At 35.3% G+C, this 25,052-nt stretch overlaps 1 protein-coding gene across 2 annotated transcripts in view; it reads right to left on the reverse strand.

Annotated features, from left to right (window-relative positions):
* The window catches only part of LOC118204990 (A disintegrin and metalloproteinase with thrombospondin motifs adt-1-like), a 191,311-nt gene that overhangs the window by 22,614 nt on the left and 143,645 nt on the right, over nucleotides 1–25,052 (reverse strand). For both annotated transcript variants that reach the window (XM_085819796.1, XM_085819795.1), the window contains exons 8-12: nucleotides 20,373–20,425; nucleotides 12,754–12,859; nucleotides 11,584–11,712; nucleotides 6,212–6,380; nucleotides 2,666–2,755 (exon numbers count right to left, since the gene is read on the reverse strand). In XM_085819796.1, the coding sequence (XP_085675922.1) occupies nucleotides 2,666–2,755; nucleotides 6,212–6,380; nucleotides 11,584–11,712; nucleotides 12,754–12,859; nucleotides 20,373–20,425 (547 nt within the window). The remainder of the gene's footprint in view (nucleotides 1–2,665; nucleotides 2,756–6,211; nucleotides 6,381–11,583; nucleotides 11,713–12,753; nucleotides 12,860–20,372; nucleotides 20,426–25,052) is intronic.

Here is a 25,052-nt window from a genome sequence, read left to right on the forward strand (position 1 = left end):
CATGATATAAATTTCGTGCATTCTGAGTTATAATATGAACGAAATATAATACTGTTAAGTGAATCTAGCGCCAGAGTGTCGCTATGGTAAACAAATACTAGAGTGAATTTTAAAGAATGCATTTATTCTATTGTGGTTTATGCGCTGTCGGCGAAGTAGATTTAATTCAATCCAATAAGTTTAAATGAAATGCAAGAAAAAATGCATATAATTTAATATTCCGTACAAAGAAGTCATGTGGTGTACACATCAGATTTTTTATATATTACTTTGAGCTTGATAATTCCCGGAATGTTATTTTTTTTGTAATGTTTAGAATGCTAAATAAATAAGTTCGTTGTTAATTAAAATGGTTTCCCCTGCGAAATATATTACCATTCGTCCGAAGTTATGAAATAAGTCAAGAAACGATTAATTTCAAACAGTTTTTTTCTCGAGTTACAGATCTGGATTGCACTCGAAGACGCGGAGCGGCGTAAATGAGACACTTTACCGCTTGTTATATTGTAGCGCACGGCACCGCAACCGTGAAGTTTAATCGTAGCGCAAGTGGTTAAAAATCCTGAATTTTTTTCTATTCATGACACAGCAGCGAGCATAATACGTCCGTCCACTCCTGGATGTCCAGTAACCTGACTTACATTTAGCAAAAAAATTTGTAAATTACTTAATTAAAATCGTATTTAATACTGAATCCGTTTTGCTTCTTAGTATGACAACAATTGAAAATATTTTTTTAAATACTTAGACACTCATCCCTGAGCAAATAAAGTACATGCAAAAACATCTGATCTTCAAACCTTTTAGATTACATTATGCTAAATCAATTATAATCTTCACCTAAATGTCCACAAGAAAAATTTAAATTTTTACAGTGGAAGAACTTAAAACATAACAAAAAAAAATTTCTGAAAGTTTTCAGATTTTACATTACGCCCATAGAGACGTTTTATTAAAATTTCATGGGTTACCTTTATCTATTAAATATCGTGTCATTCGCACTTAAACAATAAAATTGATTTCAACAGCAATATCACAAAACAATTTTAAAAGGGGCATATCCTTTAAAATTTCAGATACAGAAACTCGCGCGCTGGAGAGAAAAGTTTTTTCTCTGTACAACGTTGCCATGGCTCGATTTGAAATCCTTGAGTTTGTTAATCAAAAATTCGTTAAGTTTTACAAATATGAAATCGATCATAAAACAAATTCCAAATTTCCTCTTCCAGATGCCCATATTCGCAGTAGGATTACATCATTCAAAATTCGATGGCTCTGTGTACCGTCGTTTTATCACAATTCGAAAAATATACATACATTTATGCTGATTCTTCATTATTTAATTTCTTTAAATATGATACAGGGCGATAATATTCGGTGGCAACAATTTAAAAAATGAAACAACACTTGTAACGAATCAACGCAAAATGCCAAAACGAAATTAATAGCCCTTCTGGTCAAATTGCCCCGTTGGACTAAAAAATCTGAAAGCTATCAAATTTTACATTACGCCCAAATGGGTGCTTTTTTAACGTTTTGTGGGTTACCTATAATTATTAGATTTAATGCTCTTGGCACTTAAACCATAAAATTCAGTTCAACAGCAATATCGTAAGATAATTTTAGCAAAAATGTTTTATTTACTACATTCCACCCTTTTGTAGTTCTTTAAATACTGTATATATATTAATAAAACAATTTGAAGGACCAAAGTCCATAGCTATCTTATAACAGTTAATATGCATGTGTGATACAAGCTCTTGATCATCCAAGGTGACCTTGGTGTAAGAATTTCCGATACACAGTCTCCAGCGCTGGAGATAAGAACGTTTTTTTCCGCACAGTGTTGGCATGGTTCGCTTCGAAATCGTAGAGTTTGTTAATAAAAATTCCTTAAAGTTTACAAAATACGAAATAGATAATAAAACAAATTCCAAATTTGTGCTTTCAGATGCCAATGTGCGTGTGTGTAATTAAGGCAAAGCCTCGAGGGAGGGATGCCTTCGTGGAGGACTTTCTAAGGGAAACTGGGTCGTATACACGTTACACATGGGGAAAACCACAAAAACGCCCATGCAGCCAGTCCGTTCGCGGGATTCGGACCTCGGACCGAACTACCAGTGTTCAGCGACTTTACCGCTCGGCCGCTGGTGGTTCAGATGCCAATATTCCGGTGGAAACGTACGCTGTTCAAAATTCGATGGCTCTAGTAACCGTAGTTTTATCACCACAATGCGAGAAACATACATGCATTTATTGCAGATTCTTCATTATTTAATTTCTTTAAATATAATACAGGACTGTAATATTGGGTGGCAACAGTTTGAAAATTTGACCGACATTTAAAGTTTTCAACGCAAAATGCCAAAACGAAATGAAGAGCTCTTCTGGGCTAACGCCCTTTGGGTTAAAAAACATGGATTTTTTATTATTGGAAGAATTTATGAATCTCTTTCTTGTTTTCAAGGATAAAATATCTTCCTCTATGACGCAATATTTTTTACGAGCGCTATATGTTTACGTCATTGTCACGTTTTCTACATTTATTATTACGTAATACTTTTTGGAAAATGATAAAGCACAGAATATTGAATACAAGCTATTGAGACCAAAAGCATTGTGCTGATTTTTATGAGTAGTTCAAAAGTATCAAAAGCGGAATTACTTTCCCAGATCCACAAGTGCTTCCTTCCAGTGCCGGATGAGCCACGGACGCCCACAGACCGGATACGCACCACAGTTCTCTGCATACATCCTGAAACACAATGAAAGGTGAATAAAAGACACGGAACAAAACACGGAATAAGTCATTACATAGTGAGAAGAAACAGTAAAAAATAAGTTTGATATTGCCGAATTTGTGTCTGACACAATGAAGGAAATTCAAACCACATTTCACGACAAAACTACAGTTTTTCAGTTACCTGAGATTAAGAAAAATTCAGTAATCAGTTTAAGTCTGTAATATTATAATAAATATTAAATAAAGTAAATAAAGTAAAGTAAAATATTAAATAAAGTAAAATTAAAAAAGAGAAAAATCTGAAAGCGGCTTTTTATTATTATTATTAAAATAATAATTTTATTAATTAATTATTATTAAATAATTATTAATTATTAATTAATTATTAATTATTTTTAAAATAATAATAAGGTTTTGTGTGTCACCTTTATTCATTAAATATCTTATTCTTCGCACTTAAACCATAAAATTTAGTTCAACAGCAATATCGCAAAATAATTTTAAAATGAGCCTATCTTTAGAATTTCCGTTACACAGTCTCGCGCGCTGGAGATAATTTTTTTTTTTTATTTTATTTTACCGTACAGTGTTGCCAGGCTCGCTTTGAAATCGTGGAGTTTCTCAATCAAAAATTCGTTACAATGTTAAAAAATATGAAATCGATAATAAAACAAATTCCAAATTAAGGTTTCCGAATGTCCACATTCGGTGGAGGATTACGTTATTCAGAATTGGATGGCTCTAAGTACCGTTACTTTATCACAGTGTGAGAAACATACATATATTTATGCAGATTCTTATTTATTTAATTTCTTTAAATATAACACAGGACGATAATATTTATTTGGTGGCAACAATTTGAAAAGTGAAACGGAGATTTAAAGTTTTCAACTCAAAATACCAAAACGAAATTAATAGACTTTCTAGGTTAAAAACAATGAGAACAATAAAATACGACTATCTATCTTCTGCGAACAATTCGGTGTTAATACTCCGCATTTTTTCAGTTTTGTTGATTTTGACGAGACACATTGCTTTCAGATATACAGGGATATGGATTTGAGATTTTGGATGTGTAGTAGATAATGAATTATGGATACAATGTGAGATGCTTAATAAAATCACATGGAATTCCTTCCATGTATATAGAGTGTCTGCCTACGCGGATATGAACTGAATTAGAAATGTTTTACCATGTTCATGTAAATGTACTATAAATACATAAAAAGGACTGACTGGAATCAAAACTCAAGATATTCCTGCAGGTACGTTCTGTAAGAGACCGTACGTAAAAGAGATCGAGAGCATACTTCAAAGAATAAGGGATCTTCTTAAATTGTAAAATTTTGTTCGAGTTTTAGATTTACATAATTGAAAACACACGACTTCCTCGTACGGTATATTAAATTATACACATTTTCCCATGCCTTTTATTTATTTCCTCGAATTTCATTAGAGACATATTTCTCATTCAATTAATTTAGTCCTCACTTCGTGACAAGGCAAAAATATATAAAACCTCAAAATGTCTTTATATCAAAAATTGAAAAATATAAAACACCAAATGCAGGTAAAATAACTGAAAAACTATTTTTGCAATTCAAACTAAGAGTTTCTACAGAAAACAAGCGAACGAGCAAAAAGACATAGAGTGCCTATGACCATACATAGAGCATACGATACATACAATACATAGAGCGAAGTGCGATGCTGTCTGTTATACAATCTATCAGTTCCGTAGGAAGTGAGAGTCACTGTTTTTGAAAAGCAGTAAGCGTGGCAAAGGTCTGAAAAGCAGAATTGAGAGCAGCTATTCGTCTTTCTAAAAGCATCCCAAAGATGCTCGATAGGATTTAGGTCCGGTGACCGAGCTGGTCAATCCATGCACAGAATTGTTTGCTTCTGAAGAAAATCATCCACGATGCGAGCCCTGTAGGGTTTCACGTTGTTACCCTGCAGAAATTATCACCTACCCCTAAATGATGGTTTACTTAAGCATCATGGATGTCATCTCTATAGGCCTGATGGTTTACTTAAGCATCATGGATGTCATCTCTATAGGCCTGATGGTTTTACGTGGAAGGACATGTGGGTATGGGCGTTCACGCAAAGAGATACCATCCAAAACACAGACACTTCCTCTTCCCTTATGTATCTCTTCGACGGATGTTTAAAGAATGATAACGGGTTCCAGGCTCTGTCCAAATCAAATAACGCCTACTTTCACTTTGTACTCATCTCTAAAGTACACATGGACTCATCTCTAAAGAGAACAGCCCTCCACTGATCATTCGTTAAACGGACATGTTGACGTGCCTACCTCAAACGTTCCCTTCTATGACATGACGTGCGTAGCACGCAAATGACTGGTCGGCTCTTGTACAGACCTTACGTGAAACTTTCTGCGCACGGTTTACGTTGATTCCATCCTTCTAGTGGCTGCAGCAAGGAAGGATCTGAGATAAAGCTCTATTCCTTCGTGCGCATAACAACAAATATCGGTCATCGGCGCTCGTCTGGGCGGCTGGCTGTCCTTGGCTGAACCCCGTGGATGCCAAATCTGAGGTTAGAAACTGTTGTCAAAGTCTATGAACAAGAGAAGGATCTCACATTTAGCCATCTGGTCACTTCTGTCTGACTTTGTCCTGCCCCTGGCGACAATGCATGCTTGAATCCATGGAGGCAAGGATTAGTAGAGCTTCCTAATGTCATCCTGTGACACATTTTGCCAGGCATTCATCAGTTGTCCCTCCAGATCTGTGATATCTAGTCTGATCTAGTCTTCCAATAGCTCTCCATCCCAGTTCATCGGGAAAGTGATGCGTAGAAGTCATTGCTACCAACTGGCTATCCCAAATTTCTCATCTCAGTATCACAGTGAAATTTGCAGGATTGCTCTGAAACTTGCAATTTTATGCTCTTCTCAGATGACGCATTTCGATTGCAGAGTCTCTAGTTTGTATACAGTAGTTTGTTTTACTCTGCAATTCGCATTTGACAACATATTCAAATTTTATATGGATTGGCTTATTTTTGAACGATTTATCGCTATTTTTTGTGATTTTTTCTTAATTTTTGGAAACCAGCGTATATTGCAATGTCTTTATGTCCTAAATCATTCATTTTTTGCACTTGCTAATTTCCATAACACCGTAATTGTCTGGTAATTTCTTTTTATGCTGTTTTATACCTTACTATGTGTAGTCATTAATAGATACTGGATGCAAGGTGTACAATGGGAATCTACGATGTAAAGTAATAGTAAACTCTAGGTCCTCTGGAAAACTTCCTTTGCTCATTTTCTTAACCTTTCTTTGCAAACTCCTATAAAGCTTGAAAAAGAAAATTATGAGTTAGTTAGCATGGGAAGGCATTATCAGGTGACCCATAGTACATTCCTTGTTTCCCCCATACTTTTACCTGAACCTATTAAAGAGGTATGCTTAATTTTACATATCGACTACTTACATTGAACGGAGACTTCGGAACAACATGTGGCTTGAATTCGTTTCCTAGAGACAGCTGGCATTGATCTTCGAGATCGAATCTCTCTCCTGGCAATTTACCATTCGATTCGTGGTCTACACCTTCTAGAACGTATGTGTTGTCGTCTTCAAGGCAAGCACCCAAACCTTTCCTGAAATGAATACATGTTAATGAGCTTTACAGAAAGCTAATTAATGAAATAATTTGCTTTTTTTAACTGAAAAACAGTAACTGTGAATAGATCTTTCATTTCCCAGAATGCTTCCAATATTAAAATTCGAAATTTATTTGTTCGCTCAGTTTATTAGCATTATGGTTGCTTGTTCCGCGACCACCTCCGGCAAAGGGAACTTAGCAGAATTTTCTAATTCTCATAGAATTTCTCTCTTCCCCCCTTGCTTTCTCTTCTCTTTCTCGGCAGAATTTCTATTTTTCACAGATTTGTGCATTTCGTTTTCCTTCTCGTTTGCGAACTGATAAAATATTACACATTACGTAAAACCTTTAAATTTTATTTTGTGCTGTAAATGGCAACAGAGAATCTTTAGTTACTTCTCTTTTAAACAAACAGCAATTCACATTTGTGAAAGAGATGATAGAAACCAATTTTAGTTTAATTTCTAAATTTTCAATCTTTTGCTATCTGACAGCTTTTGGATAGCCGGTAGCCAAATGGCTTGAACATAAATAGTTCAAAATGCATTCGCGCCCCACCGAATTGATTATTGTAAATGTGCCTTCATTTGTTTACCCCCCGTGGATAACACGAATGCCATATAAACTCTTTTGCAAAAAACTCGAAGCACCATGAAGAAAGTGGTTGTTTTTGATGAAGTTGAATATGTGCATAGCTCATACACAGATAATAAAATGATTAAAAAACCAAGATCATAGTACCTGTTCACGGCTCACAATCATCCATTGAGTGTTCAAATTAGCAGATGGTCGAACCGCCCCTGGCGACAATGCATGCTTGAATCCATGGAGGCAAGGATTAGTAGAGCTTCCTAATGTCATCCTGCGACACATTTTGCCAGGCATTCATCAGTTGTCACTCCAGATCTGCGATATTTTGTGGTGCCCGAATCTGGCGACCTACCATGTCCCAGACATGCTGGATTGGTGAAACGTCTCTTGACCTTGCTGGCGAAGGAAGAATATTAATCGCACGGTGACAGTCCAGAGATATGCAAGTGGTATGTGGCCTGGCGGTATCTTGTTGGAAAATGGCCCCAGGATAACGTGCCATGAAGGGTAATGCAACCGGCCGCAGGATGGTATCAACATATCGTTGAGCTGTTAAAGATGTACGGAGGATGACTAAAGATACCAGGGATTATGGTTGTAAACCTTTGTAAAATGTCAAAGGCTGATTGGGACCGCTGGTCCCGTCCTCTCCAGACACGAACATGGTGGTCATCTTCTTCAAGTGTGAAGCGGGATTCATTGCTAACACTATACGATGGCAGTTTGATGGCAGCCATGATGATCGGCTGCGACACCACTGCAGACGATTCCGCCGATGTTGTGAGGTCAAAGGCAAACGTCTTAAAGGCCTCTGTGAACGTAACCTCGCCTCAGACAAGCGCCGTGAGATGGTGGATGGTATCACGGGAGGTACAGACGTGACTGCAGTGCGTTGAATAGTCGACAATGATACCGTTGGGGCGATTCGGGCCTGGCGAACAATCATCCTAGCTTGCCTCACATTTGTGCTCCTTGGTCTTCCAGAGCCTTCGTTTCGTCGGCAATTTCCTTGTAGCAGCCATTGCTGCCAACATCTTTGCATAGCAGTGTCTGTACGCTGCAAGTGGCGGCCTATTGCTGGATATCACCACCCAGCTTCACGCAAACCTACAATGCGACCACGTTCGAAGTCGTTTAGTTGTCTGTAAGGTCTTCGATATCGTCGTAATGGCATCTTCAGTTGCTTCTTTACGGAATTATAATGGCGGCAACAAAAAAAGATACATTTTCCGCCTCTGTTCCTGGTTTTATACTTTGTGAATTGTGCACAAGAAATGCGTGCTATCATCGCAATTTCTGTTCATTTGCCTTGAAACTTTGATCACTTGCATGTTCGATCAAGATGTTTTTGCATACCAAATTTCGTCACGATCGCAAAAGCCCTTCTTTTGCAGCTTCGATGTTTTTGCGAAAGAGCGTACTACTTTCTCTTGGTAAATCACCCACAGGAGTTTTCTCAAGAAGATAAAGAGGACATCTCAGCTTTTTAAATAGCTTCTTCTTAAATTCAATTAACACGGAGAGGATAAATCTAAATTTTTTAAAAACTGATTGGGCGACTTTTACAAAACGTGGCTTTTTGCAATAATTTGAGTCGAGGCAAGTTAAAAATGCCATTAAAAATTGAATATTTTGAAATTAAATACGCAGGTCAAATTTTGAGTGGACCTTAAAAATTCATCCTGCGCAAATTGCTGCAAAGATTTAATTAATTGCTAATGTAAAGTAAAGACACTTAATAACTATAAAGGCAAAAGAAATTCAGCCAAAAATATAAAGTAATGATATTGTGATGCTAAAATTATAAAAATAACTTTGCATTTGTTAAAATTATAGCAGTCAAAATGGGACTGCCATTGAAAAAATGATAAAACAAACCTTTAATTAAAGAACTAATGAAATGGAAATAAAAATACACATGGAAAAGCGGTATTATCATTTTTTGACTTTTACTTTGTCAAGAGGAGATCAGCTATTGAGTGACAACCACCTGTTTTCCTGCAGCATCTTTTTGGGGATTAAATTCCATTTTTATTTAAATTGACATTTGTGGCCGCAATTCACTTGGCACTCTAACCGTGCCTATTTCCAGAATATTTACATTTTTGATATTGTAGCGATAGGAAGATAGCGTAGGGATATAGCATCTTTATAGAAAGAGGCAGAACCTAAAGTGCGCTATTATCCAATATGGAAGCTGACGAAGAAAAGGTTTGGGTTTAGGACCCAGAGAAGAATTGTAAAAAATTTGGTGACGATAGCTATAGTAGTGACCGAGTTAATCGCGAACAAACACACAGACAGACCATTATTTAAAGTTCAGATTTTGAGCGTAAGGTGCATTTGCCCCTCGCTCCCTATTTTAACTTTGCTAATTTTTCATGCTCTATCAGATAGCCTGGCTCAGTAAAAGTAGGCGGCCAGTGCAACTCTGATTAAAAATCTAGTTATAACCACGTGCAGTGCTGATAAGGACCACGTGTTTCTGTGACTCCTTTATTTTCTTCTTTCTAGGTATTTCTTTCTCCTGATGAGGAGGGACCTTTAGCTGTCCTCGAAATCGATTGAGTGTTTCATTATACCTACGCTAAATACGGTTACTTTTACGATTTTGATTTACACAGACAGACATTCTTCTTTATATACTTATTTATATAGATATCATGTTCTTCGCACTAAATCATAAAATTCAGTTCAACAGCAATATCGCAAAATAATTTTAAAAGATAGCATCTTTCCAATTTCCGATACACAGTTTCGCGAGCTGGAGATTATTTTTTCCCCCCGTACAGTTTTGCCATTGCTCGGTTTGAAATTGTTGGGTTTGTTAATCAAAAGCTCATAAATAATGCTTTACAAAATATGAAATAGATAATAAAACAAATTCCAAATTTGGGCTTCCAGCTGCCCATATTCGGGTGGAGACGTACGTTATTCAAAATCACATGGCTGTAGGTACCGTTATTTTATAACAATGCCAGAAACATACAAACATTCATGCAGATTCTTCATTATTTGATTTCTCTAAATATAACGCAGGGCGATAATATTTGGTGGCAACAATCTGAAAAGTGATTCAGACTTTTAAAGTTTTCGACGCAAAATGCTAAAACGAAATTTAATAGCCCTTCAGTGGTAACGTTCTTTGGGCTATAAATAGAACGATAAAACTCAAAATCGCTTCAAAATTCCGAGTTATAGCACGGATTATTTACAGCATAGTTGCGACAGGGCAGTTGTAGCACTGCCCCGCGCAATCATTGAACAGTCGTAGCACGAAAGAATTAAACGACTTCAGAAAGAGCCGTCGTCACTTATCGAACTCGAGCCGTATTTCAAATAAATACCATATACCCGAAAAAAATTTTCTTATGCAGACAAGCCATATGGCAAGTTGAACTTATTTCAAAGCGACGTATACAAACGTTCTAGGATACTGTAATCCTGTACTTAGATGATGATTATCCGCCTAGACAGTATAATGATTAGGAGAGTAAACCGCTGAGTTGGCTTCCGACCCAGGTATAGGTATATCCATGCAGGATTGGTTACCAACTCGCCGGGAGTCAACCACTACCTGCCAGGCTGTAGCCACAGCTGAGCAGACGACATTTATAAAATGCAGAAAAGAAATATGCATGTGCATACAAGATACTTTAAGAAGAATACAACAATGTACAAAGAAATATACCTGTGCATACAAGGCACTTGAAGAGTACAATCAATAATATATGTATATACATATAAATACCAACTCAGATACAGATATATACACACTTACATACATATATATTCCGAAACAAATAAAAGTATACAACTCTCACTCATATTCATATATACAATTTATAAACATATACGTTATCATGATAGTCAAAGTGTACATGAAGCATGCCATTGAGGTCCGCGTGATCCTAAGTATAAATTAGGTACCATAAATAAAAGATATAAACATGTACAAATACACTACAGCATTCATATACAGTACGAACTTTGTGTATGAAAACCTGGCACAGCTTAAATACAAAATTGCATATTAAACCAACATATCAACATATCTGTTGCTGACATATTGAACTAGCTTGTATAGACTTTTATGGCTACTATCTTCCAGCGTCAGAAGAGTCAGTAGTCAATTATTGTTTTCAGTTTCCGTCAGGCAACTCTGTTACTTTGTAGATTCTGGAACCAATCTAACAAAAGTAACAGAGCTGCCCAACGTTAGGGATAGCCTACTGTGGGACCAACGTTAGGGGTAGCCTATTGTGGGACCGAAGGGCCTGGTTTCGAATCCGGGAGAAGGCATGGATGTTTGTAAATGTATAGCTTCTTTGCAGAATGGGGGCACTGTAAACATACGGTGAGCCGAATGTTCTCTTGTGTAATTTGGTTGGTGGTAGGGGAGGGAGACTTATGGACCTCCCCCCATGGGGACCTATCCCTCAAAATTTGGGTGGAAAGCAGAAGTGAGACTCCTTGAGGCTCCAGCAAACATTTGAAATGCCTAATATTCTCTATGTTCTACAATCTTTAAGCATGCACGGTTAAAATGAAAATAGAATACCACTGAGTTTTCATTTACAGCTACAGAATGAGCTTTTTGAACTTACCGGAAAAACTTATCCAGGTAGTCATTACTGCATGAAGACCACGTTATCCTCCCCGGGCCAGTCTTTTCCGACATAAGATAGACACTCGGATCACAATCGTTACCATGACCATCATGTAGCATTCCTAAACTAAACAAAAAGATAAGAATTTTTTTTAATATAAGGTTTTAGGGAAATCTCCGCTTATTCTTTCAGTATTTAAAGCAAAGTAAAATAGCTTTTCTTGAAAATGAGTAATATGCAATTTAATTACGATTTTGACCAATGTGAATTAACCCTTTTCGACACGCTACCTCTTAAAGTCGGAGTTTTGATTTTAAAAAAAAGGTAGGCAGTCTAATTAGGCCTAGAGGAGTACACAAGTAAAATTTTGTGAAGATAGCACTTATCGTTTTAATTCTATGGGTGTGCCCAAAGTGGCACACTGATTGAATAGAGCTTCGAAAAGAGTGCTGAAACGAGCATTGTCGTCAATGAACTGACCGATGGGATGCGGAGAAACAAAGAATACAGACTCTCAGTTGTCCTAGATTATCGGTGAGCTCCGTCTGGGCACACCTAGGGTTCGCTTTTTGATTTTAGACAAGATTTCAAGATAAAAATTTTAATATAGAATAAGGAGATTAGTATGCAGCCAAAAAAATAACATAGAAATTTCTTTTCAAACAATTCCTTTTATACCCTAAAAAAATCTGGAAGATTTCTTTGGAAAATACGGGTCTTAAAAAACTAAACATGGTTAAAATATATGGACTGTTTTGTGTTGAGCTGCCATCTACTATAAATAAAGAAGATTCAGAGTAACCTATAGTAACCTATAAATCCTTTTTCATTCAATTTTTCTGTGTGTACAGAATAAACTTTTTAGGTGTGTCCAGACCGGACGCACTGTGCCGCAAAGGGTTAAACCACATTGGCGAAGAATCCTGTTAATACCCCAGGAATTCATATCCGGAATGGGGTGCTTAAGTATGGATCTCGGAATTTGATTGATAGGAGAATAACGAATTTTGTTGTTTGACTTCTAAATTTATATTTGTTCGGCGTTCTATTTTACCTATCATGTACTGTTTTTCACTTCCTGTTCTTTAATTGCTTAATTTTATGAAATAATTTACGTGGAAATAATTTTCCTGACGTAATTATATATTTGAGCAGTGAGATAGATACCTGTGGCCCATTTCATGAGCTATAACGAAAGCTGCTTCGAAATTGGAGCCTTCGTTCAACGTGCAGCTATGCTTAGGTCGGCACATACCATTCACCCACGCAAGGCCTATAAAAGAAAAGAAGCAGACTTGTAAAAATATTGCATTTAGATATTTATTCAAGTTTTTAATATTTGAGAGATTCTGAAAAATTTCATTTTTGTACTTTACGGATTAGTTCAGAATTTTTATATAAGCTGATTTCACAACAAATTTAAATGATGGTAAGTAGTGGGGGATTCTGCCACGAACCCTGCCAAACGAAACGAGGCGAAGCATTTTATCATTCACCCTGTTTTAAAATGTACTTTTCGAACATTCTGGATATTCTCTTATCCCCACCTTCAAAGAATACCTGAATTTTCAGGGATATCGCTGTTAATTTTGACCATATGGGAGTCAAACGTTTAATACGGTTTTAAGAATGAGTATAAATTTTTACCAAATATAACTATAGGGACTAGCGACCTTATAAAAAGTTAGATTTCATAATTTTTACAAAATGCATTTTTTATGCCAAAAGAATATTAATAAAGTTCAAACATTTTTATAACTGGAACTATTCGTCTATAGCGGTTATGAGAATAAGAGCTACGTAAGGACTTTTATGGACTACGTAAGGACTTTTAGGACTACGTAAGGATTTTTATGGACTACGTAAGGACTTTGTTGTTAGCAGTCTCACTTGTCTGAGAATGATCAACACAATTCACAATGGTCAACAAAACTGACAGTTGTCAACACAAGCCCCTTGACATTCATCCATCTATTGTGATGGATACTATTGGGGTTCGCTATCGTCGAAGTGAGTGGTTGCATATCTACACGGACGGCTCTGTGTTAGAGAGCGTGCGGTATTGGAGCAGAAACTCATAGAGAGGTTTTCAGTTTCTGCTTACCAATGGGCCTTCTTACTACTACCTTTGATGGGAAAATCGGAAATCTGCTGTGGCTATTCATTGTCAGTGCGCTTCAAACCTTCTGAATAATCAAAATAGTTCGCAAAAAATCTTAGACTGTAGGCCTTTGCTTAACCAGTTAACTGTGATTGACGAGTATACTCGTCATGAAGAAGCGGCACGATTTGTGTATTGACGAGTATACTCGTCATGCGTATAATGAAATAGAAAGAAAGGAGGGAGGTTTATTTAGTAAGTACTGTATATAATGACAACATAATATAAACAGAGAAAAGAAAAATAATAATAAAGAAACCGGAGCTAGTGATTGATTATAATCAAAAAAATGGGTAGAGTGGATATGAGCGATAGGACTTGTCATAGCGTACTCCACAGCAAGAAAAAGACTCAAAAAGTACTACAAAAAGGTATTTCTCCATTTCTTAGATATCATGTGTCTAAATGCATTCATATTATATAAAAAATATAATGAAACATAATCGCGTATCAACTTTATGCTCCAATTTATTGAAGACACTTTTGCGACGCATCCAATTGAAAGAAAGAAATCGACACAAACTCGGCCATTTAGACCTAATATAAGCCAATTAGGCGGGAATCATGTTCCGGATTATATACCCGGAACATCGAAAAAAACCCTACGCGAAGGTGTTCGCATTGCTACAAACGTAAGATCTGGAAGGAATCGCGTTACTGGTGTTCTATTTGCAAAGTCCCATTGTGTATAGTACCCTGTTTCCCTGGATATCACTCCACAGCCGGAATTTAAATTCTTACTTTTATATGTGTAATATTTAATTTAATTCATTGCGTTTTTAGTTTAATGTGTATGTAATATATGCTTATGTTAACCAAGTAAGTCAATATTAGTAATAAAATTTTCAATTTTATAAAATAAACCCATCTTTTCATACAATATTTTACCAGCGCAACTTATTCTGTGATGGACGAAAATACTCGTCATGGCTCGATTGTGGTGACACAAAACGGTGCGCACTCTTAAACGAGGGCGCCACAGTTAACTGGTTAAGGCAATGACACCCAGAATTTCTTTCCAATGGATTCCAGCCCACTGTGAAATAATAGGCAGCGAAACTTCTAATACATTAGGGCTAAGAAAGAAACTTTGAGAATGCAACGCATTAATTGACATTTTCATACGACTAAATTGTTTGTTAACATGACTCTTAAGAAACCGACATCATCCGAAGGGCTTTTTTCAAAATGTTCATTATAGTATTGAATTTATGAGATTTTTTCTTGAACTGCACTCGCACTTAAATATAATCGCCACAAAAGTGATTAAAAAATCATTATTTTGAGAAATTTATGCAAAATATGAAACTTTTTTATTAAAATTACTGCTCTCGCACTTACATATAATCGCCACAAAAGTGATTAAAAAATCATTATTTTGAGAAATTTATGCAAAATATGAAACTTTTTTATTAAAATTACTGCCCTCGCACTTACATATAATCGCCACAAAAGTGATTGAAAAATCATTATTTTGAGAAATTTATGCAAAATATGAAACTTTTTTATTAAAATTATTGCCCTCGCACTTACATATAATCGCCACAAAAGTTATTAAAAAATCATTATTTTGAGAAATTTATGCAAAATATGAAAATTTTTTATTAAAATTACTGCCCTCGCACTTACATATAATTGCCACAAAAGTGATTAAAAAATCATTATTTTGAGAAATTTATGCAAAATATGAAAATTTTTTATCAAAATTAACAAAAACATCAACTACCACTGACACGAATACAACGAAAATAAAAACATAATTTTGACTTCATTTCATCTACATTAACCATAAGCATACAGTGAACTACAATAATTGAAAAATATTGATTTGTTTGTAATTTATGACTAAATATGTTAGTTAACACAAAAAAAATTTTTTTAAATGCATATGCTATTAAAGTAAAAGTGATATAACTTAAATTCTGCGAGGCTAATTTTTTAACTTTTAGTCTTCATCATGCGTAATAATATACAAACTCTTTATGGAAAATTTTAAGTGATTCTATGAGCGACTTTTAGAGTTATCATGGTTGCTGTAAACGTGAAAAAAAATCATCAAAAATTGCTTAAAATGTTTCAGGTACCAGGTATCTATCATGACTTAAAACTTCTAAGAGTATTGACAAGTATATTGATAACTCAACCACATTATCATTTCAAAAATAAGATGCATGATTTATAAAGGGCTTCGTCGCACAGAGGTGCAAATACAAAATGAAAAATCTGATGTGTGCACCACATGACCTCCTTGTATAGAATATTAAATTATACGCATTTTTTCTTGCATTTCGTTTAAACGTATTGGGTTGAATTAAATCTACTTCGCCGACAGCGTATAAACCACAATAGAATAAATGCATTCTTTAAAATTCACTCTATTTGTTTAGCATAGCGACACTCTGGCGCTAGGTTCACTTAACAGTATTATATTTCGTTCATATTATAATTCAGAATGCACAAAATTTACATCATTTAAAGAATTATCTAATCGTTGCCACATGTTCTATTCAAATATTATAATAAAGCTAGAACGATGTATAAAAGAAATTAAACAAACAAAACAAAAAAGAAACAGTTTTTCACAGACGATTGTGTACTTCTCATTCAATTAATTCAGCTCTCACTTCGCGACAAGGCAAAAATACATAAAAAATCAAAATATCTGTATTAAAAATTAAGAAGGAAATCTTAAACACTTATTTCCTCGAAAAAATTCCAGAAAGGATTAAGCATGATTTATTTCGCAATAATAAATGAAGGCGTTATCTTTATTGTTGCGAAGCTAAGTTTCTCTAGATTGGTCACAAATCCACTGTTCTGCTATTTCAAATGTAAACAAGCAACGGCCGCCATCAAAAACATTATTAGGCTTAGCGGCACTTAAACAACTTTTAACAAAATTGTTGATAATTCTAAACATATTGCATACAGATTTATTAAAGGCATAAAAACCTTAACCGGAAGATAAGAACAACATAATTCAATCATTTTTAAAGCAAAAAATGTACAATTTACAAACATGAGTAAAGAATCTGAGATCAGTGAGCCGGGTAACAGAGTGGAAATATATATAAATATATTTATATACGTTTGGTGCGGCCGATTGCAACCAAAATACGAGATGCACATCTACATGTTATAGCAGTCCTATATACAAAATTTCAACGTTCTGAGGCTACTCGTTTTTGAGTTATGCTAGATACGTACGTACGTTCGTACAGACGCCACGAAAAATTCTCTTCATAATTCATTTTAAAGCAGTTTTATAATTTTTTTGGAGGAAAAGAGTCTTTTATTCTGCCCTTACGTATAGATGTCACGCAAATACATTGTTAAATTGCATTCCATAGCTGTCAAAATGGATATTTTCGTTGAAATATGGTGCCTGAAACTTTTCCCGATTACAAAACTTCCTTTTTACTTCGTACAAGGAAGTAAAAATCATAAGTTTAAGTACATTAAGTAATATTAAAAGATAAAATAAAAACACAAAGTCTTTCAGCAGAGTTGATGATGAGGGTAAAATACCGCTGTTGACGCGAATTAAACTAAAATGTTGCATTTGCTAATTTAAAGTTAATAGACTAGTAATCAAAACGTTTGAAAAATAGCTGCTGCAGAAATTCCTATTTCAAGTTTATCCATAATAGATCTGGCAGCTTTAAATTTTGCAAAGAATTCTTTGACTTTCTGTAAGTGAATTTTTAACCATTCAAAAAAGAATAATTCATGTTCTTTGACATCTTACTCAGTTTTCTTTCTAAACCAGGCTGAAGCGTTTTCTAAGCAATTTTGTTCTTTGGTAGAGAAGGGAATTTGATAATGTGAATTTAGTTTTCTGATTTTAAAGATTCTTTTTTGTTTCTTGCATCTTCAGTAGCTTTTTGAATATTTCTTGGATGTTTAGCACAACCTTGGTAGAGCGAAACGAAATTTGCAGATTAACATAACATGATATGTATACACAAATATTCACGTTGCCAAAACGAAAATGAAAAATACTTTGCCAGAATTTTTAGACCAACTGAAATGCTTAAAATTATTTAGTTAACAAGTAAAAGGGCAAAAATTGCATTTTTAATTTGCCCTTTAAACTTTCACTTCCGCTTTGTTGCCACTCAGAAAACTGATATATCTCCACTTCTAATAAACATATAAAGAAAAGTTTTTCTTGATAGCTAAGACTGTGGTGTTTAAAAATATGGAATTAAAAAATCTGATGTGTGCACCACATGACTTTCTTGTACACAATATTAAATTATACCCATTTTTTCTTGCATTTCATTTAAACTTATTGGATTGAATTAAATCTACTTCGTCGATAGCGCATAAACCACAATAGAATAAATGCACTCTTTAACATTCACTATATTTGTTAACTAACTCAGAACGCACAAAATGTAAATCATCTTAAGAATTATCTAATTGTTGCCACATGTTCTATTCAAATACTATAATAAATCTAAAACGATGTATAAAAGAAATTCAGCAAAGAACAATAAAAAAATAAAAAGAAAAAGAAAAGAAAAGAAACAGTATTTTCACAGACGATTCAGTATTTCTCATTCAATTAATTCAGTTCTCACTTCCCGACAAGGCACAAAAAAAAAAAAAAAATACAGTAAAACTCAAGATGTCTGTATTGAAATTTATGAAGTAAATCTTTAACACTTATTTCCTCGAATAAATTCCAGAATTGAATAAGCATGATTTAATTCGCAATAATAAAAGAAGGCGTTATCTTTGTTATTGCAAAGCTTACTTTCTTTAGATTGGCAACAAATCTATTATTCTGCTGTTTCAAATGTAAACAAGCAATGGCCGCCATGTAAAAAATTATTAGGCTTAGCGGCACTTAAACAACTTTTAAATTGTTGATAATTCTAAAAATATGGCATACAGATTTACTAGAGGCATAAAAAACTTAACCGGTAGATAAGAACAGCATAATTCAATCATTTTTAAAGCAAAAAAAAATTTACAATTTTTGCTTTAAAATAAGAATAAAGAAATATTTATTAATATAAGAATAAAGAATATTAATATAAGAATAAAGAAACTGAGCTCACCGAGCCGAGTAACAGAGTGGATATATATATACATATATTTAGGTGCGGCCGATTGAAACCAAAATACGAGTTGCACATCTACATATTATAGCGGTCCTATATACAAAATTTCAACGTTCTGAGGCTACTCGTTGAGTTATGCGAAAAAGGTACGTACAGACGCCACGAAAAATTCTCTTCAGAATTCATTTTAAATCAGTTTTATAATTTTGTTCGGGAAAAAGAGTCTTTTATTCTGTCCTTACGTAGAGATGTCACGCAAAAACATCGTTAAATTGCAATCGATAGCGGTGAAAATGGATATTTGCTTTGAAATATGATGCCTGAAACTATTCGCGATTACAATACTTCCTTTTTACTTCGTACAAGGTAGTAAAAAACTTATTTTTTTACCCACAATCGGTCTTTCGAGCTGACTGGACATAACTGTTTTCGAGACCACCTTTCCAGAATTAGAGTGGTGGATTCCTCAAACTGCGTGACTGCAAAACAGCCTATGATTTGTTGAACACTTAAATAATTGTATTGCACATCCCCCGTATCAGGACATTGTTAAAACGTGCTGGAAAGCCTGCGAACCGATTATGCTGTTTGGCATTCGTAAAATAAATAAATGAATAAAACTATTTCTTTTTCATAAAAAAAAGTCTGATATGGACTGACAGCACATGACTTATATATATGTAGGGCCTATTAAATTATACACATATTTTGCTGCACTTTATTTTAACTTGTTTCCTAGAATTATTCTGACTTGGTTAACCGATTCCTGAAGACAAGTCGAAAATGACATCAAAAATTGAAAATTTTTTTGATTAAATATGCCAGTCAATTCTTGTCGTACCAGAGTCAAACTTCTTATAATTATATTTTTTATAACGAGCATAAAACATTCCTAGGTATAAATACAGGAACTGAGAGACCTCATTAAAAGATCGAATTCGTTATTTGTCCAAAAAATTTTTTTTTTAATCTGCTGTTGCAAAACAAGAATGTTTTCGTTATTTAAAACACTTTCGTGATTAAAAGTATATCATTACAACCAACGCCTGCGTTAATAAAAGTCGAATAAGACTTTTAAACCGGATATACAGGTGGTATACTTTAAGGGTGGTTAAAGTGGATTGCAATAAACAAGGGAGGTGCATAACAACATGCAACAGCAGTCCCATATACAAAATTTCAACGTTCTACGGCTATTTATTTTCGAATTATAGGAGATAGATACATAAGTATACGTGACTAGAGATGTCACGAAAAAATACTATTTAAATCCACGTTGCAATCCGTTTTGTCAAAAAACTTCCTTTATTCTGCCCATAGGTACGTACAGATGTCACCCCCCTCAAAAAAATATAGTGAAAATGGATTCGAAAACGATCAAAATGGGAATTTCCGTTAAAATATGATATTCGAAATTTTTCGCAATTACAGCACTTCATTTACATCATACAAGGAGTAAAATTCATTAAATCGATCCATTTTTACGCATTTAATAAAAGTACCGGATCTCTAGTTATTTTAATTTGGCGTCTACAATAAGAAAACACACTTACCCAATACTTTCGCATTCTTTTCATTTTTCAGAGAGACTTTGTGGAGATCAAATCTGAAATAAAAGCGCATGCATTAGGAGTTAGGAGATGCATTTTCTAATCAATCCTTATAACAAGATCAAATTTTGAGTATGTTCAGAGCAGAATATCCGGACACCCGGGCGGCTTTCACATACTATTCGAGTGCACCCGGAATTGTCTAGGGCACCATCCTCCCCACGCTCCATGAGCGAAGTTTATTGCAAAAAAAAAAAAAAAAAAAAAAAAATGGAAGTAGAATGACATGGCCATACAGGGGCTAATGTTTTACATTTGCCCTGTACAATACAATTGATCATAGTACAATTAGAAATACACTTTATGATTCGTTCAACATATACCGTACACTGCGGGAACAAAATGGCAAAGTTCTATATCTCCCGCTCTATTCAGCCGACTGGGGAAATTCAACTTGCGTTTTTGAGGCCTCGAAACCGCAACTTAGGATATATATTAGATTTATATATAGTTATAAATCTAATGTATATCCTAAGTTCTAGTTCCTAAGTTGTTCTAATATAGGTATTTTGATACAAAATCGGACTTTTTCTGAAATGTCATGCCAATTGTGTTCCATATTTCGATTCTAACAAGCAAACCTTCTTTCTTCGATATCGGTTTGCTGGAAACCCGTATATTTTCTGAAATCTTCTGTCACGCATAGAAAGTCTTTGAAACCCTAGGGGCAGAGGGACAAGCGTTCAGAAGCTATAGGACCCAGAAAGTATCAGTGAAGTGTTGGAAAGAGGACACCAAAAGTCGCCAAAATGCTCGTTTCACGTATTTATATGAAGTAATAACATAGTAAGAAGGTAATATAAAGAATCTCAATATAAAAGAAGAAACAACTCGTTAGAAAGAAACAATATACGTTGGGAATGTTGAAAATCTGACTTGTTGTTGACTTCAAACAAAATCTATTACGAGAGACAATTAATGTGCAAATCGTCAAAAAAAAAAAGGGGGGGGAGACGGGCAGAAAGACAGTTCATAATGGACACGTTTTACAAAAGCGATAGCCTCACACTTTGCACACGTCAATGAATCGAAGCAATAATCCATCGGCGCAATCCACACTCTAGGTTCGTCGTTCGGCCTTATAAAAAGCATACAGTAAGACCCCGCTTAACGCGAGGGATACGTTCCATCAAAGTAGAGCGTAATGCGAAACAGCGCTAAACGAGGCTATCTTAACATTTAAATAATGGGGTTAGGGGAAGATGGATAAGAAACTTGGTTAGGTATTAAATTTAATATTTTTTTAATAAAAATAAAACCAAACATTTATTTCTTACAAAAATAAAAAATATATAAACGAATATACGAGTACTTATAAAAACAAATAAAATTCTCAGTCAGTCAGATCATTCAGTCTATTCTGTGTTTCCAATTTTCTGCCGTTTTGTCAAGAAGACAAAAAATTGGAATTGATTAGATTGGCTTAATCGCATATCGCGTTCAATTTCGTCGTCAATCCATATATACAGTCGTTTTTCCATTTCCTCTGTACTGTTGTTTCTAGAACGGGTAATTCTAGTTGCAGAGCTTGACGTAGTTGCAGTTGCCGATGACAGTATTTTTTCTTTATTCTTAAGAATTGTCCTTATTGTTGAAGTGCCAAATTCAATGCAGCACTTTTGAGATTGACGTTCACCAGAATCTAATCTTCTAATCACTTGCATTTTAGTTTCCAGTGAAATGCTTTTTCTGGTTTCTTTCTTTTCTTTTTTTTATTATCGCCCATGTTAAAAACTAAAGATCATAATATTTATCACTGTATTAATCGTTATAGTATTATGTAAATTTATACTTACAATAATGCCAACAAATGTTTCAAATGATAAAAATGCGTCCGTACAGCACCGCACCAAACAAGAAACACAACTACAGTGTTTTGGATATGTTATTTGGTGCTGCGATCAATTTCGGGGAATCCCCGTAGCGCTGCGATCAATTTCGGGGAATCCCTGTAGTGCTGCGATCAACTTCGGGGAATCCCCGTAGTGCTGCGATCAATTTCGGGGAATCCTCGTAGTGCTGCGATCAATTTCGGGGAACCCCCGTAGTGCTGCGATCAATTTCGGGGAATCCTCGGGTTGAAATAAAAAAGCGCTGAACCGAAACAGTGCTGAACGAAACAGCGTTAAGCGGGATCTTACTGAATCATTTTTTTGAAAGGAGGTTTGGTTTGATTTGGTTTGGTTTGGTTTATTAGATTACGGCAAAGCCCTCGAGGGCTATCTGCCTTAAAGGAGGGATGCCTTCGTGGAGGACTTTTTAAGTCTTGAAAGGAGGAGCACTGAACTCTATAGTGAAAAGGACTGCAGGGTCAGAAAACCATCGCGATGCCAAATGTGCTCTTGTTTCTCGATAACGGTTGTGTCCTTTATGTAACGAATAAAAGATTTGCAGTGTCCGAAAAAATGAATATTCAGAGGCTGGATCTCTCCGTGCATCCTTCAGACACCACTTCATTTGTATAACTTTACTATCAGGTATTCCCTAAGTATACAATTCACGATCTTTGTTAGAACACCATGAATCCACTAAAAGCAGAATTTTCTTCCTCTCATCAGGCGGCATACTTAACCAAAATTACGTCACGACAGAACCGTTTGAAGTCTGCTTTCGACATGTTCGCTGTTTTTCCAGCACACGATCTTATATTTAGAGGATATGGCGGCTTTGGCTGCGGAAAATATTCCAGGTAGCTCGAATACAAACACACACGTTGGTCGCAGCATTTCGCCTTCCATTGAAATCATATGCGTAATCATTAAGCTGTGTTCCGTTGCAGAGACTGATCCAACGAACAACTATTCTTCCTCTGGTTGCCATGGTTCGATGGCATTGAAACTCTTTGAAACACTTTGAGGGTCCTATAGCTCCTAAATGGTTGTCCCTCTGCCCCTAAGACTTCAAAGTTTTTCTACTTGTGACACAAACTTACAGAAAATATATGGGTTTCTGATGAACTGGTATCAAAGGAGAGGAGGACTACTTGCAAGATTCAAATTATGCCAAACTGCGAAGTTTTGTAAAAATCGCACGAGTAGTTTTTAAAAAATTAGCTTTCAAAATTTTAGCTCCTCCATGTTAATTGAATTTGGTATATAGTTTTACGAAATGTACAGGTATGGTAAGATAGCTTCCCCGTAAAGCAGTTTTAGAGTTGCCATAAAATTACAAGGGGGTGCAGGGTTGCCACATTTGGCGACAAAATTTGCGATATGCCATGAACGGATGGAGAACCATCTGGAACGAATTCTTACCGGTTTAGCACAGAATGTTCTCGAACACAAGCCGAAAGATATACAAGCCCTGCTGGTCCACACTCGGTTAGTGTGCCTCGTCTAGCGAGCTGATAGTCATTGAGCGAGTGTCTCGAAGTCTAGCGCTGAGTTGGTCGTTGAGTGCATCGAAGAGTCCCTTAGTGTATCGCGGTTAGTACATCGTCGAGAGAGTGTGTTGAGCTCCGGGAACGACTGAACCGAGGAGTCGGGAGCTGTGCTCTGTGTGTCGTCGTGTACATCGCGAGTTGTAACTTGGAGAGTCTCGAGAGTACGTAGAGTTCCGAGAACGACCGAGCAGAGTCGGGAGCTGAACTCTAGTGCTTTGCAGTAAAGCTGTCTTCACCGTCATTGCCTGACAGTATGAAGGCTGTGTCGCTGATTGTTCCAGCGTATTTATTGTAGATCTTCGACGACTGTAAAAGTGTTTTGGAGCTGTCGTGATTAATAATGGTAAATGAAGTGTGTTTCAATATTCCATCAAGTGCTGTCGTCGTTATTCACTCCAAATCCACACAAACCCCGTACGAACGTGAAGGAAAAAAATAACGTAACAATATTTATCAATACTTCCTTTTTCTTAAATTTATTTCATTCTTCCTTTCACATTTCGAAATTTAGGTTCATTCCAAATAAAATTCGCCGTTTTTTATAATTTATTTTTTAAATTTCTATTTTTAAATTTTTATAAATTTTTCGAAAACCATTTTGAATTACTCGTATAATAGATAAAAATTTTTATACCATCATCTTAAAGTAGATGTATTTTTAAGCATACCTGCAAAAAATTCGTTTTTTTATGCAAAATTTCCAAATATATACATATATTAATATACTGGCGCGTCTTTAAATTTGACATATTTGTTATAAGCTATAATAACGCCAAATGGCATACACACTTTGTTTAAATTATTTGAAAATATGAACAAGGCACTTTTTTTCCTCTCGTGCAGAAAAAAAATTGGGCAAAGTAAAATAGGTTGCTTTAAATTAAGAAGTTCGCCAAGTAAATTAGTCTTGGCGCAAACTGAAAAAAGTGTGCCAAGAAAATTTTTTAATTTCTCCGTAAATTTCGCACCATATTTTCCAAAATTTAATATTTAGGCGCAATTTGAAACAAAATATGGAAAAAAAATCGTCATGTCATTTCAGGAACGTCCGATTTTGCGTCAAAATACCTACATTAGAACAACGCTAAATATAAAGCTAATATATATCCTAAGTCCCACTTTCGAGGCATGATGAAAAAACGCAATGTGATTTCTTCAATCGACCCAGTAGAACGGGAGATATAGAACTGCCTTATTCTTTCTTTTTGCACAGTGTACATAAAACATTCAGTTACATACGT

This window comes from Stegodyphus dumicola, chromosome 7, assembly GCF_044657685.1.
Source record: "Stegodyphus dumicola isolate Sdum_Otavi_A_Nest chromosome 7, ASM4465768v1".
Classification (NCBI taxonomy): domain Eukaryota; kingdom Metazoa; phylum Arthropoda; class Arachnida; order Araneae; family Eresidae; genus Stegodyphus; species Stegodyphus dumicola.